Below are 16,086 nucleotides of genomic sequence, written 5' to 3' on the forward strand. Positions count from 1 at the left end.
TTACAAAAATAAAAATTCTATAAAAGTGATAAAATGCCCCTAAATAAATTATACTAGCTTTATGAAAAGGGACGCGGGTGGCGCTGTGGGCTAAAGCCTCAACGCCTAGGGCTTGCCGATCGAAAGGTCGGCGGTTCGAATCCCCGCGGCGGGGTGCGCTCCCGCTGTTCGGTCCCAGCGCCTGCCCACCTAGCAGTTCGAAAGCACCTCCGGGTGCAAGTAGATAAATAGGTACCGCTTACCAGCGGGAAGGTAAACGGCGTTCCGTGTGCGGCTCTGGCTCGCCAGAGCAGCGATGTCACGCTGGCCACGTGACCCGGAAGTGTCCCCGGACAGCGCTGGCCCCCGGCCAATAAATGTGAGATGGGCGCACAAACCCCACAGTCTGTCAAGACTGGCCCGTTCGGGCAGGGGTACCTTTACCTTTACCTTTAGCTTTATGAAGTATTAATTCTGAAATTCAACTTGTATGTCAGAAATGTTAGAAAAACATCTATAAACTCTATTTAAAATGTTTCCCGGAAATATGCTTTTAAGAAGTGGTTATTATTTGAATTTCAAAGGTAAATGTATCCTAAAAACAATTTCATATTTCAGAACCCCCACCTGCTTTAAGACATAATATACATTTTCTTGAAATAGTTTATTTTTATTAAGATATGTGATCAGTATTCTCCATAGGCAAGACTATAATGAGTGTCTGTGCAGATGGAGCGTTGTAATAACATGCTGTTGAATTCCACCCATATTTTATTGTATTACAATTTGAATACCATACAAATCAAAATATTATAAATTAAAAGTAGCAGCAAATATACAATTAAAAATCAATATGAATGTTTAATGTGATGCATATGCTGTCTTCAATCACAAATGCACAAACATACCATGGACCACCTGAATAAAGCTCGCAGACCACTAGTGGTCCATGGACCACAGTTTGGGAATCTCTGGTTTGGGTTCATAAACAAAAATGAAGGATTTTTCAAAAAGAAAGTTAATATGCCCAGATGGGTAGCATGGGGAGTTGTCAAGTCTTAAAAGACTGATAAATTTATTATGGCATAATTTATGTAAGTGGACTCTAGTCTCCTTCAGATGCATAAAGTTACATGTAGATGTAGAGGCCTAAAATAGTCTAACAGGGCTATATCAGCTCTGGTTAACAGCTATCCATAATTCTTTAGGTTTACTTTTCCTAGTTAAAAAACAGCAACTTATAACCACAAGACTGTCTTGTTATTCTTTGAGTTTCTTAATATGGAACATCTACACCATCTTGTGGTGATGAATAATATTTTAATGTTTAATGTTGATAGTTGTGTTATGAACTGAATAGGAATTATAAAACAGTACTAAATATTGTTCTGCTGATATGTGCAAACTTCATGAAACATTCAAACAGTAAACTAAAAGCTTTTGTTACAACAGGTAAAAATGATCCTAAGTATTGGCTATATTTTATTTATTGGCTATATTTTATTTAAATTTCTATACCTCCCTTCCTCGAAGGATCACAGGGCTGTTTACAATATAAAAACTCAAAAACACATAACATAGAAAAAAACAGTTTAAAAGGCCATAGATTTTTTAATTAGCCAAAGGCCTGGAAAATGAGGAATGGTTCCTATAGATATGCAACAAAGGCACCAGGCGAGCCTTCTAGGAGAGCATTCCACAAATGGGAAGCCACCACTGAAAAGGCCAATTCTTGTGTTACCTCCCCTCCAGACCTCTTGCAGAGGAGGCACACTAAGAAAGGCCTAAGATGATGATTGCAGGTCCGGGTAGGTCCATATGGGGAGAGGAATTATTAAGTTATTGTGGTCCCAAGCCGTTTAAGGCTTTATAGGTCAAAACCAGCACTTTGAGTTGGGCTCGGAAAATTGGCAGCCAGTGAAGTCAGGCCAGGATTGGTGTTTTATGCTCAAACTGTCTCGCCCTGGCCGCTGAATTCTGCAGCAGCTGAAGTTTCCGAACCATCTTCAGAAGTAGCCCGACATATGCGTTGCAAAAATCTAACCTAGAGGTTACCAGAGCATAGCCAACAGAAGTTAAGCTATCTCTGTCCAAACAGGGGCACAGCTAGGCTACCAGCCAAAGCTGTTGGAATGCACTCTGGACCACCTAGGCCAGTGTTTCCCAACCTTTTTTGGGCAAAGGCACACTTGTTTCATGAAAAAAATCTCGAGGCACACCACCATTACAGCCCCGTGACGTCAGCACGCAGCGTCACGCCGGGAGGGACATGAATTGCTAGCAAATTGCATAATCACCTCCTTGAGGGCTGGCTCATCTTCTCTGAAGGCAGAACCCCATTAATTAACAGGACAGACTCACACCATAGCCAAGACGAGGGGGGAAAACCTCAGTCATGCACAGTCATGCACATGTGGGGGCTAAATGAGGACGAAGACCGGGCAGAGAGCAGGGTTCAAATCACCCCACCTGGCCAGGACAATCCCTGGGTGCTCCCTTGGGCCACTCGCCTGACCCACCTCGCAGGGCTGTTGTTGCGAGGATAACACGGGGAGAACCACGTGCGCCCCCGGGAGCTCCTTGGAGGGGAAAGCGGGCGATGAATGCAATGCACGAAATATATGAGAGGCGACCAGGTTTTGCAGGTGAGGGGCCCCCGTCAGCCTCCGCTTCCAACACCCGGCGCAACGACACCGAAGTTTCCCCCCGGGCTCGGCTCGGGGAGCAGCGCTGCTCCCCCCCGGCTCCCCTTCGCCCTCCCGGCTCTCTCTGCCGCCCACTGGGGACCCCCCTCACCTGCCAAGTCCGGAGCGCCGGTGGAAGTTGCATGCATGCATGCAGGGCGCCACGTTGCCATTGCATTGCACTGCACTCCATGCAACGCCTGCACGCATGCATTGCCTTGCACGCCCGCCAAGGGGTCTCCCCGCGGTCCGATGCGTCCCCTCCGGCGCGGATGCAGCATTGCAATAACCCCCCCCCGACGCAGCCCTACCTGGGGGGCAGCCTCCGCCTCCGCCGCTCCGCCTCCGCGGGGATCCCCGGGCTCCATCCTGCCGCCCGATCTTCGCGGGGGCGCAGGCAGGCCGGGAGAAGAGCGCTTCAAACAAAACGCCCGGCCCGCCAGGCCACGCTGGTAAACGTAGTTCGCGCACCCCGCGCGGGCGCGGAGCCCAAGGGCGAGGGGACTACGGATCCCGGCAGCCCCCGCGCCGGGGACGGAGGGGGAGAGGCCGGGTGCAGGGATGGAGGGACGGGTGGGCGAGCGAGTGAGTGAGTGGCAGCCGCCAAGCCTTGGCCGAGAGCCAGGAAGGGCCTCCCCGGAGGAGGAGGAGGAGGAGGAGGGAGGCGCAGAGCGGGAGGGAGGGAGGGAACCCCAGGGGTCATCTAGTGACGGCGCCCCAATCGAAAATTTGACTTTAAAAAAAAAAATCTTTCGAATTTTTAAATTTTTCCCGTGGCACACCAGGCAACATCTCGCGGCACACTAGTGTGCCGCGGAACAGTGGTTTGGAAACACTGACCTAGGCCACCTGAGCCTCAAGCAACAGCAATGGATTGAGACGTATCCACAAGGCACATTCCCTCTTCTTCAGAGGTACTGTAACCGCATCGAGTACAGGCCACCTTCCTGTCTGGCTTAAAGGAACCACCCATTAACAGTGCCTCAGTCTTATCCAGATTGAGCTTCAGTTTATTAGCTCTCATCCAGTTTATTAGCTCTCATCTCATCTTACTGTTATTACTGCATCCACTATGCACATCACACAAGTTCAGTGGTCTACAAATATGGTAACCAACGCATATAAAATCCACCTCACCAGAAAGCAAGTACAAAAGCAATGTACTTGTAGAGCAGCAAGTGAAAAACCAATCTCACTGACTACTAGAAATAATGAATGGTTATGAAGTCCAGCCAAAATTTGAGGAATTTGACAGCACAACTGTCATTATGTGAAAGTTAGGTAGTAACCAAATTTGTACTACAGCAGACCACAGCCTCAAATTACATTCATAAACAGTTATAATGGGAGGGAAATTATGGTTCAAACTAACAGCTGTTTTGCACATGTAAGGATTTCTGTTTTCCTTTATGTGGAAAGAAATGGGTTTTTAGGCAGTTTTACCAGCCATGGATGGGGAATCTGTGGCTCTACAGATGTTGTTACTCAAACTCCCATCAGTTCTAGCTAGCATAACTGATGGTCAGGGATGATGGGAGTTGTCATCCAATGCTATCTGGAGAGAAACAATTTCCCCATTCCTGTCTTAAGGCAAGCACTGAACCAAAGTTTTACATTATTGAGCTGGTAATAATAATAAACAAAGAATATATAGTCACAAAAAACAAGTTTCTTACCAGTACATCGTGCACTAAGGCTTGGTAGGTCCAAGTATGGTGTAGAGGAGTTGCCAAATCGATGTTTCTGTCAACAAGTACTAAGAGAGGTCTCTGGAAACTAAATAAAAATATTAAGTTAATAACCTGAAACATATTTGGAATATTTCTGTAGCCAAATTTATTGCCAAACCCTGCAGAATAGTGCCACCTGCTATATAATAAATAATAATAATAATAATAATAATAATAATAATAATAATAATAATAATTTATTTATACCCTGCCCATCTGGCTTGGTTTCCCCATTTTAAAATCATTCCATCATTTTAAAATCATGTAGAATGTTTTTCTCTCCTTAGGATTTTAAATCCCAATATTGCTATATCTTCCAGCTAAGCAGATGAAAAGCAACAACATGCTGCAAATCTGCAAAGCATGAATACATATAGGACTTTAAAAGGGGCTGCTGAAAAATACAAGTAGATGTTTATACCTGAATTGTCCAGCTCCAAGTGTGTCACCTGTGAAAAGGCTGTTTCTGGCATCTCTGAGGTTCTCCCGGAGTTTCTTATCTAGTTTCTGAAAAAGATTTATCAGAGCTTTCATATATCCATAAAAGTAAAGGTAAAGGGACCCCTGACCATTAGGCCCAGTCGTGACTGACTCTGGGGTTGCGGCACTCATCTCGCTTTACTGGCCGAGGGAGCCAGCGTACAGCTTCCGGGTCATGTGGCCAGCATGACTAAGCCACTTCTGGCGAACCAGAGCAGTGCACAGAAACACCGTTTACCATCCCGCCGGAGCGGTACCCATTTATCTACTTGTACTTTGACGTGCTTTCAAACTGCTAGGTTGGCAGGAGCAGGGACCGAGCAACGGGAGCTCACCCCATCGTGGGGATTTGAACCACCAACCTTCTGATCGGCAAGTCCTAGGCTCTGTGGTTTAACCCACAGCGCCACCTGCATCCCCATATATCCATAAATATAGCTAAATATAACAGAATGAACCTGTCAATTTCCCCACAGCCTATATGAGGACGAAGATGAAAATAATGAGAAAATGGTCCATGATGAAATAACGGTAGAGAGATAACCAGCTTGAGATTACCTTCTGGAATTGAAAAGCTGGGGTATAAATATCTCAATAATCAAGGAAAGCTGAAAGATCCAAACTTGAGAATGGAGCATTTTAAACTTACTGTGAATGCTCCTTTTGGGAATGTGAGGGAGACAATGGGCTCAGTAAACACTGGCTAAAGATCCACTACCCAGACATAGACAGGGGCAAGGGGTAATGAAAGTAAAAGCTTAGCAGCCAACCCTCACATCCTGCCTCCAGTTCCTGCCCTGTTGCCAAGTTCTTGCAGACCTTAAGGAAGTGAAAACCGGGAGACAAAACCAAGAGGAAATTCAAGAAGAATCGTAATCAGGAGAAGAAGAAAAAACTATGAAAAGGCATGACACAAAGAGGATGTCTGACAAGTTCAAATGTTGGTGAAATTGCTGATATAAAAAGGAGCCAACTGAAAAGGCAAGGTCAAATAGAAAACTGGATGCCACTCAACCACAAGGATTGGTCAGAAGGTCTTGTGTGTGTCCCCAGAAGCAGCATTCACATTATTCAATGGTTTGTGCTCTGTGAGAGCCCTTCAGTAAACAATGGGATGTGCTCAAGCTACTCATCATAAACCAGGTAACTGTGCTACAAATCTCCAAAACAGAACCATTAGCAGAGTGAGCAGCAAATGCTGCTGAAGTCCTGGTGGAATGAGCTGAGCTGTGGTGTTTAAAGGTGAGGGATATGTTGGATCTCATAAGCCACTACAATAGATGTTGAAAGCTTTGCTAAGGTGGAGCAAGACAAGCAGGATGTAACAAAGGCATGTGTCACTGTAGTAAAATCAGACATCAGATTTCCTGTACTGTTTCTTTTGCACAGCTAATCTTATTTGTTCTTGTTTTCCCCCCAGAAGGAATCTTGCCCAGCCTGAGATAAACTAACCTATTCCAAGCAAGGCAGGGAAAGGAACTGGAGCCAATATGAGGGGTGGCTGCTAAACTCTTTCATTTTATTATTCCTGCCTGTCTTTGGATGGGACTGAACCCATTGTTTACTGAAGGGCTCCTGCATGCTCATAGAGAAATGTCATTTTCCTATGAGCTATCAAAATTTTGTGATAATGGTTACATTAGATGTCCCACTTAGCTAACACTTCCATTGTTATTGTGATGACTACGTGAACAGCATAGACACCTTTGGCGTCACTTTTATTGCATAGCAATGCTACACCATTCTGCAATCTTTTCTTTTTCATGTTACCGTCTTTGAAGGCTGAGTGTTCATACACTCCCTCCAAAACGATTTAAGTTCATCTACATTCTGCCTTTATTCTTTCATGGAACTCTTGGAAGTGTACACAGGGTTCTGATATTATCTCCCATCCAAACACTAAGGCGATCCAAATCTTTTCATAAGAAAGCTTCATGAAACAACAAAGTCTTAAGTTGGCACCGAAACTCAGTACAGACTGTGCCAGATTGTTTTTTCTATACAAAAAGCACCACACTATTTCCTGTTGAGGACAGTCTGACACTGCCAGTCACCACTAGACATGCCTGAGTGGCATATTGCAAAGATCAGACCAGGTATAAGGAATAAGGTGATCTTTTAAGTACACTACCCCTAGTTCATGTACAAATACACTGTGTTCTCAGTTCATGCCCTTGAGAGGCACCAGATTACATATGGGCCATTTTTAAAAAGGGGACAAACAGGCCTTTCCACTTTACATCACAGCTATCTCCTCCCTTCCCAAGTATTACTGTTTTAAAAATATTCCACTATTGTTGCAAGCTAGCATAAGCTCAGTACTAACCCCACAATCTTATGCACACTTAACTGGAAGTAAGTCCCGCTGAACTGAATAGGACTTGTGTCTAAGTACACATGCATAGGGTTATGCTGGACCAATAAAAAAGCTCTATCTTACAAAGAACTCAATATAATTTAGAGTTCTTCCCACATCCTCAACCTTGTCTGAAGAGACAACACTTTCATATGCCACTAGCTTTCCTTCCTAGACTACAGGAGCGCATGCCAGGATGTAATCAAAGACACATAAGACACATGCACCTAGAAGCAAGGGGACACTGCATACCCAGGTCAGTTAAGAGGCAACCAGCCAAGAACAACATACAATCCAAGACATGGGAAGTACTCAAAGGTGGTGGAATACTCCATGATGGAGAAACCACCACATCAACCTAACCTCTGCTGGCTTACCATTAGCAGGAGCTGGTTGAGCAGATTTTCCTGATAAGGCCTTTTAAAACTATTCCCTCCCACTGGAACCAATGGGAGGGAAAATAATTATGCCCAGAGTTTGCATACTTCGTAAATCGTGCACAGAGTGCACAAGCCTAAGGCTGGTTTATGTAGCACTAAACCATAGCTTAATGCTATGTCCAAACCCAGAAATTCTACTGCACATGTCTTCCTAAGAATTGCAGTGGATAAAAACATTCTTAGATTGTCTGTTTAGCTTGGGACACACAAGTGGAGTTACCATGACAATGTAAAGCTACATTGACCGTTCTGTCTCCTCTGTGATATAGCTCAGTAAAAACAATTGTCTGTCTGCTGTTTGGCTTTCAGTTAAACATTGATTATCCCTTCATGATGCCTGTCATACATATTTCAAAAATTAATTCAGTTGGGATATTTCACAACTCACCACTGCCACCATTTCTGCTGCTGTTCCCCTTGAACATCGGATTATTGGAATAGCTCCTATTAAAAAATAAAAATTGATTTTTTGGGGGAAATGCTGTTATAGAGTCTACTACGTTTCTTTTAGGATAAATGGTTTTTATATTGCCTGCTACCAAGTTAATTTTATTAAATAAATATGGGTTAATAATATTTAAACAAAGCTTATGAAAACTTTCTAAAGTGCCGAGAAATTCCCTTATTCAGAGGGAATTTTTGAGCATTTTTTAAAAGGCTAGCCAATAGAAGATAGCTAGACACCTCTCAAGCTGTTAAATGTATTCCTTAGTTCTCCAAAGGGATCATTTTGCAGACCTAATACAGGACATATCTACTTTATATTTTCCAGGAGATTTCAGTAATTGAATTGTTTGAAACCACATTCTGAAACATCACATCTTGAGTGACAGATTATCACTGTCATAACAGGACATGCAAACTTAAATAGGGAAGCTTTTCCTGAATAATTCTTAATTTTTAATCTTTAGCCAGATACAGATGGGTAAATTGTAAGCTCTGAGTTCAAAAAATTCATATATCAAGAGCATCTAATATCTATCAGTATCTTTAATTCCTACAAATTATTAAATGTTCAAAGAGAATAACATGAAATAATATCATACTGTTGCTGTCCTCGGTCTAGGACTCTATTTCTTTTTTGACAACATTTACAGAAGAAATCCTTATTTTACAAAGTCCAAGCCACTGCAGAAATGAGGTTGTATCCAATGAACTGTTCCACCAACGCATGGACTTCCACTTCTCACAAACCCTCTCAAATCTGTTCTCCCAAGTCTCTGTAGCAGATTCAGGGAGGTGTGCAGGGAGAGGAGCAGTGGAACAGGAAGAACCTTTTCTCAATTACTTTGCTATACAACACCCATAGGGTTGGATCCACAAAATCCAAGTGGAAGTGGGTGGGCGGAATATGATTTCTCCATAGCAGCTCCCAAAAGCCTCTCCAGAGGTCGGGAGAGCTGAATGTGGCAGGAAGCTGAGGGCAAAGGGGAGGTCCCTGAAAATGTGAAAATTTCTGCATGAGCAAATTCACTTAACCATTGATCTGTACAATTCCTATGCTTTCTTCTCCTCTCTTCCAGCTGAATTCACCCTACTTCATGTTTCACTACTATTCATGGTGCAAAATTACCGTATTTTTCGCTCTATAACACGCACCTGACCATAACACGCAGATCGTTTTTAGAGGAGGAAAACAAGGGAAAAAATATTCTGAATGAAACAGTGGACGTATCATTTTTGTGCTTCATGCTGTGGCCACAGACATGTGATCTGATGGTGAATTTGGGGTGACCCAATGCAAAAATCCTGAGAATCCCTGTGGATCCATGCTTTGTAACCACGTTTTTGCACCATTGCAGCCCCAGGCAACAGTGGGTGCGTGATTTTTTTTGGGGGGGGGGCAGGCTGTAGCCATGGACATGCTATGTGATCTGATGGTGAATTTTGGCTGACCCAATGCAAAGATCCTGAGGATCCATGTGGATCCATGCTTTGTAACCACGTTTTTGCACCATTGCAGCCCCAGGCAACAATGGGTGTGTGATTTTGGGGGGGGGGCAGGCTGTAGCCATGGACATGCTGTGTGCTCTGATGGTGAATTTGGGGTGACCCAATGCAAAGTTCCTGAGGATCCATGTGGATCCATGCTTTGTAACCACATTTTAAGTGGGGAGGGAAGGAAAAACACAGAAGGCTAAGAATACAGGAGAGGGCTATAACGTGAGGAAAGGAAGGCAAAAGTTTCCCCCCACCCACCCACACAAGCCAGCCACTGTTTAAGGATTTCATCCTTTTAAATGGAAGAAAGCATATTTGAATGCTGTGTGTCTCCAAAAACAAAAAGCAGGAAGTCAAATCAGAATTTTAAGCCGAACCTGTAATCTCTCTTCCTTTCACAAACATTGTTCCCTCCGGAGCAGGGAGAGGATAGAGCGACGCTCTGCTTTCCTCTCTTCTTGCCTGGAGGGGAGGGGCTTTCCCTGCTCTTTGTTCCGTTTGAGCAAACACAGCAACGAAACAGAGAGGGCGGGCAGTAAGACCCTGAGGCAGAATGCAGGAAAGCAGCAACTTCCTGTCTCACGGAGCTCCCTTCTCCCTGAAGCGCGGTTTGATTTTTGCCTTATTTTTCGGCTCCAGAGACCACACATTCGCTGCATAACACGCACAGACATTTCCCCTTCCTTTTTAGGAGAAAAAATCTGCGTGTTATAGAGCGAAAAATACGGTATTTGTGTGCCAATGTTAATTTCAAGCATGATGAACCAGCTTCAAATTCTTTTTTGAAACTCTGCTTTATAACAGCATTTGAAGCTGGTTTGCAAACTCTAGGAATAGGTAACCATGAATAGAGCTCAATTCAGTAAAAACAATTCAGGGCACTGGGCATTTCTGAGGAAGAGGTGGCTCGCTTTATCCTAACCACCTCCTTCGAATGACATATGACTTAATGTAGAGGGAATTTCACAGCATTCCTTACAGAGGTATGATATTTAAGGAACCAACATACTTACCAAGTGTAACAAAAAAACAGAAAAGGCTGTCTACAATTGTATCCATTACAGTCTCCATTTCCGTGTCTGTTATATCTGGTCTGTTGATGGCTGAAATACCAAAAAGGGAGAGGAGAAAAAAATCAGATTACTGTACTGTATAAATTATGCCTATGTGTCATTCACTCTAGATTAAAAGCTGAAAATTCTAGCAGACCAAAACAATTTTAAAATTCCAGGGTGTATCCAATGCTGTCTGTTGTGTGAGGGGTTATCACCGTAATCTCCTCCCCCTGCAGCCTTGCGTGCACCCTCAAAATTTGTCCCAAAGGGATGAAGGAGAGGAAGCAAATTTGGGGGGGCATGTAGGGGGCTGCAGGGGTGCTGAGAGGAAGCAGCAACCTTGTCGCATGAGCAGCAGTCTGATTGCATGTTGGATTCTACCCTCCATTTATGTTTCTTGCCTGATAGTAAAGATATATATCCTAGGTCTATGACACAAAAATAAGTTACTCGGTCTAAACAGCAGAAAGCACTTTATGTGCTTACTTTCATAAACTTCAATAATCCATTACAGCTCAATAATAAATGTAGGCAAGTAATCAAGGCGAATAATGGAAAATGAAGTCAGTAGCAAAACTCCACACCGTCACCAGCATTAGAATGTCTGGGTGCACATACAGAATTACACCATTATGTTCTCTTAAAATGCTAGACGTTTAACAAAATAACTGTTTTTAGAATAATCCACCTACCACGATACGAAACAAGCTCCTTGTTTTGATTGCATAATAAAAACATATCATCTTCCAAAGTAATGAAGTTGAGATATTGGTCAAAAACCTACACATCAAAACAAAGGGATCATTAGTAAAAATAACATGTAAATGATTAGTTTATATTGAATCACTACTATATCAAAACATTATTTTTATTTAAGGAACAACAAGGGCTTATATGCAATAGCAGTATTATCTTTGCAAAATAGTTCCAACCTGCACAAACTGAAATACCCAATTTTGCCAACTCCCAACTTAAGAACCCCACACTCCAAAAAACTTGTTGAATCAGTTTTGAAAGTAACAGGTACTCCAATATGAATGTTTGGAATAATGTACTTTACCTTAGCTACTTGTGCTACTGCACTGGCACCCAGAGCAGCATTTGCAATATCTTCCAGTTTACTTCTTGAAATGGCAGAAATAAAATTTAAATAATAATATTCGTAAAGTTGGTTTCTAAGATCCTGAAAGAAAAAAATGATGTTAAAAACACCAGAATTTTTTAGATAACAAGTATACTTTAAAAATGAAAGCCTTTACTATACAGTAGTGCTTCTAAAAATTAATCTCCTATAAGGCAGCATAACCCATGCCAATAACAGACAATATATACAATACTAGGTAGTTTTGCAGAAAATGTTCTTCTGAAGTGTCAGTGTTTAATCTGCAGTGCCCCAAAGCTTAGTTTGAAGTGCACATCCCCAGTCCTATATTCATTTGTATGTATGCTGACATGTGGGAAGCATGCTCGAATGTCTCATGCAAATAAAATAAATAAAAAACTGGGCAGAACACAGTGGTATGTGGTTTCATTTATAATCGCCTCAAGTTTAGTTAAAATTCTTGCTCCTTACTTGCCAGTGGCCTAGGGTAATCATTTGTCAAGTTCATATTCCACAAATACAATGCTTTTGACTGGAGAATGTGTGCATCTCTGAGTGGACATCACTCCTGGTTATTAAGATGTCTAACATGGGATAGAATAAAGCTTATTCAGAAAAGCAGTTATTCTGTTATTTTGATAAGCATGGGTAAAGCAGCTTCCCATTTAATATTATCCAAGTATCCACACTTCAAACCAAAAATTAACAGAATATGCCATTTCTTTATATAGCCTGTTTTGACCCTAGTAAGACGCTTTTCTGCTGAGCTCATTTGGGTAAATTTTGAATATATTGATTAGTTCATTTTTCTGCACATTGTGTTATTGCATCTGTCCTGGATTAGATCTGTCTAGAGAAGAACTCAGTCTGAGATTTGAGTTTAAAAGCCTCTGCAGCGTCTGCATGTGTCCTGCAGGTGTCAGCAGTGTTAAATTGATATGCTGGACATTCATTCACTAAAAACTGCAATCCTAAATTGCACCAATACAAAGGTTGTGGCCTGCCCTGTATGGGCTTTGGTGGGAGAAAAAATTAATCTATGCAACCTGATTATATATAATTCCACTAATACCATCTGTTGCCTCAGCTTGTATAATATACATTAAATCTACAGGAATGGGGCATAATGAATCATTTTCATGGTCATGGTCATGGTTCCAGAAAACACTCCAAGAGATATCTCAGATTATGAAATGTTACATTCAAATCACCTGAAAAGCTTAATCAAATTAAGAATGTTGCAACAATTCTGGCTCACTCCCTTTACAAAAGGTGAAAATCATATTGTCATAACGCTCAGAGGTTGGGGTAAAAGAGAATTAAGTTTTTTCCCCCCATGTGAAAAGGAGATTTGAGTTATACCTGATATTCACTGCTATATCAATTTCCGGATTTTAAGAAAAAGCTAAGCAAGCCAGCCAGTGTTACAAACTGAGATATGAACGCTAGGAGCTAAATGCACCTTAAACCTAGGTTATGGGTGCAATAACGGAATGTCTAGGCAGATTTTTTCATAACAAGAATACAAAGCTGAAAATGAATGAACTGCAGCTAAAATATTATGCTCATTTTTCACATGATCTGGTCCTTCCCCTGCCCACCCCCCTAATATTCTTAAGAGGGTCTCTTCTACAGTCTTCAGAGAGTAGCTGGAAGTGGGGAGGCAGAAAATGGTCTTCCTTTCCTTCCACTCTGCAGTTTGAAATCTTGGGCACAGTACTGCACCCAGAGCTCAGAAGCTGCTCATGCTAATGAAATTCCCTGTCGCAAAATGAGCCTAGAACAATGGGAGCTTCGAACACTTGACACCTGATATATTCGTACACACTAGCACAGGTAGTAGATGGACTTTAAAACTGCAAGGAAAGTAGGGAATAATCATACAAGACAACACGTTTGCAGGGGCTACAGCAGTAGCAAGCTGTCTCTCCTAACTGCCAACGACACTTAAGAACCTCTTTGATCCATAGCATAACCACTGTAAGTAGTAAGAGTATTTTCTAAGCAGTTGGCTCATCACTGGATTTGCTGATGTGGAGTACATGCTGCAGACAATGAAGTCACAGCCCTAACATCTATGCAGCTGAAGCATAAACACTACCTTTTATCTGGCAGTAAAACAAAGTCCAGTTTCTTGTGTTACAACATGAATTTTTAAACTCTTACAATGGACATTAAGCACGTCACACTACCTGGCACAGCCTGTCAATATTTTCCTCTGTTGGCATTACAAAATATATTGCTGGAACGTCTGGAATAGAATCTCGATCGGAGTGCAGAAGACTGGAAATAAAAGAACAAGCTTCATTTGTGAACTGTTTTACTCTTTCTTGAAACAAATGGAACAACAACAAAAAGCCCTAGAAACAAAAAAGGCTTCAACAGCTTCAATCCTATGCACACTTGCTTGGGCAGAGCTTGACCGTGCAATCAGCCTTCTTCCAAGTAATCATCTATTGGATTGGGCACACGGCACTTTCTACACAATTTGCTGATGCAGAAGTAATGCTAGTTTTTCTTTAATTGCAGTTTAACTGAAAGTCTGCCCAAGGAAGGTGTATTCCTTTCTCTCCTGTTCCCTTAACTATAGTTAAGCAGTTTGTGGACCACACATCATGAACTGCAATCAAGGTTAACCACGGCATCTCAGTGTACCCATTAATAGCTTGTATGATTAGTCTGAGAAAAGGAAAAGGAGCTGTCTCAGGTGTTTCGGAACTATGACTTGAAAAGGTAGATTGCATAGACTTAAGTATAATGAAAATATGTTTTTCAGATATGCTCTTACTGTATGCCCAGTAACTTGCAAAATTAAAACTGCTTTCACCCTTCTCTTAATTTTGTAATCAATGTAATTGATTTATGTGCTGTTTTAGGTAAAGACTGGCATACTTAGACATGCCAGAGCTTCAGTCTGCTCTTTACAAGAGAGAATACATCACTGTAAGCATAACTAGCATCCTTCAGCTTCCCATTATTGACCAGTTACCCAGCTGGTGGTTTAACATGCAACCTTATCCTCCTCACCATAAAAAAACCACATGTTTTTTCAAACAACGTATAAAGTAACACAACCGCAAAACGTATACATATAGATACATACAGATGTAAAGTAATGCCCATGTCTCTTAATTCTTTCACTGACAATAATGGAGATATTATATCTTGGCCAAATCTGTCATAAATGAGAACCTGCAACACAAAAATACCTATTAGCATAATTCCAGTAAGGAACTTGACATATTTAGGGGAGAGGATAGGACTCTTTTGAGGTCAACCAATCAGAGAGGAAGAAGAATGCTATGGTCAGGTTTTATTAGTTGCATACACACTAAGCAAACTAGAAAGCAATGTCAGTGCATGGATCACCATTCACTTCAGTGGGGCCTGAGCAGAGGTTGTGCAGCAGCTTTATGTCCATGAGCTTGTAATTATTTAACAGATAAAGGGGTCTTAAGCAACATTTCTGATTTGAAGGAGTCAGTCACATTCTCATAGGCTTTGAAATAAATACAGTGGTACCTCGGGTTAAATACGCTTCAGGTTACATACGCTTCAGGTTCCGCTAACCCAGAAATAGTACCTCGGGTTAAGATCTTTGGTTCAGGATGAGAACAGAAATCGTGCTCCGGCGGCGCAGTGGCAGTGGGAGGCCCCATTAGCTAAAGTGGTCTTCAGGTTAAGAACAGTTTCAGGTTAAGAATGGACCTCCGGAACGAATTAGGTATGTAACCAGAGGTACCACTGTAATTTTCTTTAAAACAAATTATTATTTAAAAAATATGAAAACAACAGGAAAGCATTAAAATTTTTTGTTTGACATTTGCAATTTTTTTAAAAAAAAATAAGGGCAGCCTGTCATACAAAACCACGAGAGAATATTTGGACATAATAACTAACCATGATTTATTGTGAAGGGAATAATTCTAGATGAACCATTGGCTAAAATGCTTTTCCTGCTCCCTCCAGTGCAGTTGAATTAAGGTTTTCCCCCATTTTTTTTATTAAACACAGTTTAGTTTCTAAATCAATCAATCAATCAATCAATCAATCTCAATGTTATATCTCAAGCTTCAACTGTACAGTGGTACCTCTAGTTACGAACTTAATTCGTTCTGGAGGTCCGTTCTTAACCTGAAACTGTTCTTAACTAGAGGAGTGCTTTCCCTAACGGGGCCTCTTGGTGCTGCTGCGCTGCCGGCACCCGATTTCCATTCTCATCCTGGGGCAAAGTTCTCAACTCGAGGTAACTCTTCCATGTTAGTGGAGTTTGTAACCTGAAGCGTTTGTAACCGGAGGTACCACTGTATTTAATGTTG

At 42.0% G+C, this 16,086-nt stretch overlaps 1 protein-coding gene across 2 annotated transcripts in view; it reads right to left on the bottom strand.

Annotated features, from left to right (window-relative positions):
* Window positions 1-16,086, bottom strand: part of SCFD1 (sec1 family domain containing 1) — a 43,877-nt gene that overhangs the window by 25,086 nt on the left and 2,705 nt on the right. The window contains exons 3-10 of one of the 2 annotated variants that reach the window (XM_082240148.1): window positions 14,871-14,959; window positions 13,960-14,050; window positions 11,726-11,848; window positions 11,358-11,445; window positions 10,624-10,713; window positions 8,058-8,113; window positions 4,815-4,900; window positions 4,340-4,439 (exon numbers count right to left, since the gene is read on the bottom strand). In XM_082240148.1, the coding sequence (XP_082096274.1) occupies window positions 4,340-4,439; window positions 4,815-4,900; window positions 8,058-8,113; window positions 10,624-10,713; window positions 11,358-11,445; window positions 11,726-11,848; window positions 13,960-14,050; window positions 14,871-14,959 (723 nt within the window). The remainder of the gene's footprint in view (window positions 1-4,339; window positions 4,440-4,814; window positions 4,901-8,057; window positions 8,114-10,623; window positions 10,714-11,357; window positions 11,446-11,725; window positions 11,849-13,959; window positions 14,051-14,870; window positions 14,960-16,086) is intronic. The other variant, XM_082240149.1, reaches the window with a different exon arrangement.

This window comes from Podarcis vaucheri, assembly GCF_965113315.1.
Source record: "Podarcis vaucheri genome assembly, chromosome: 1".
In the NCBI taxonomy this organism is placed as follows: domain Eukaryota; kingdom Metazoa; phylum Chordata; class Lepidosauria; order Squamata; family Lacertidae; genus Podarcis; species Podarcis vaucheri.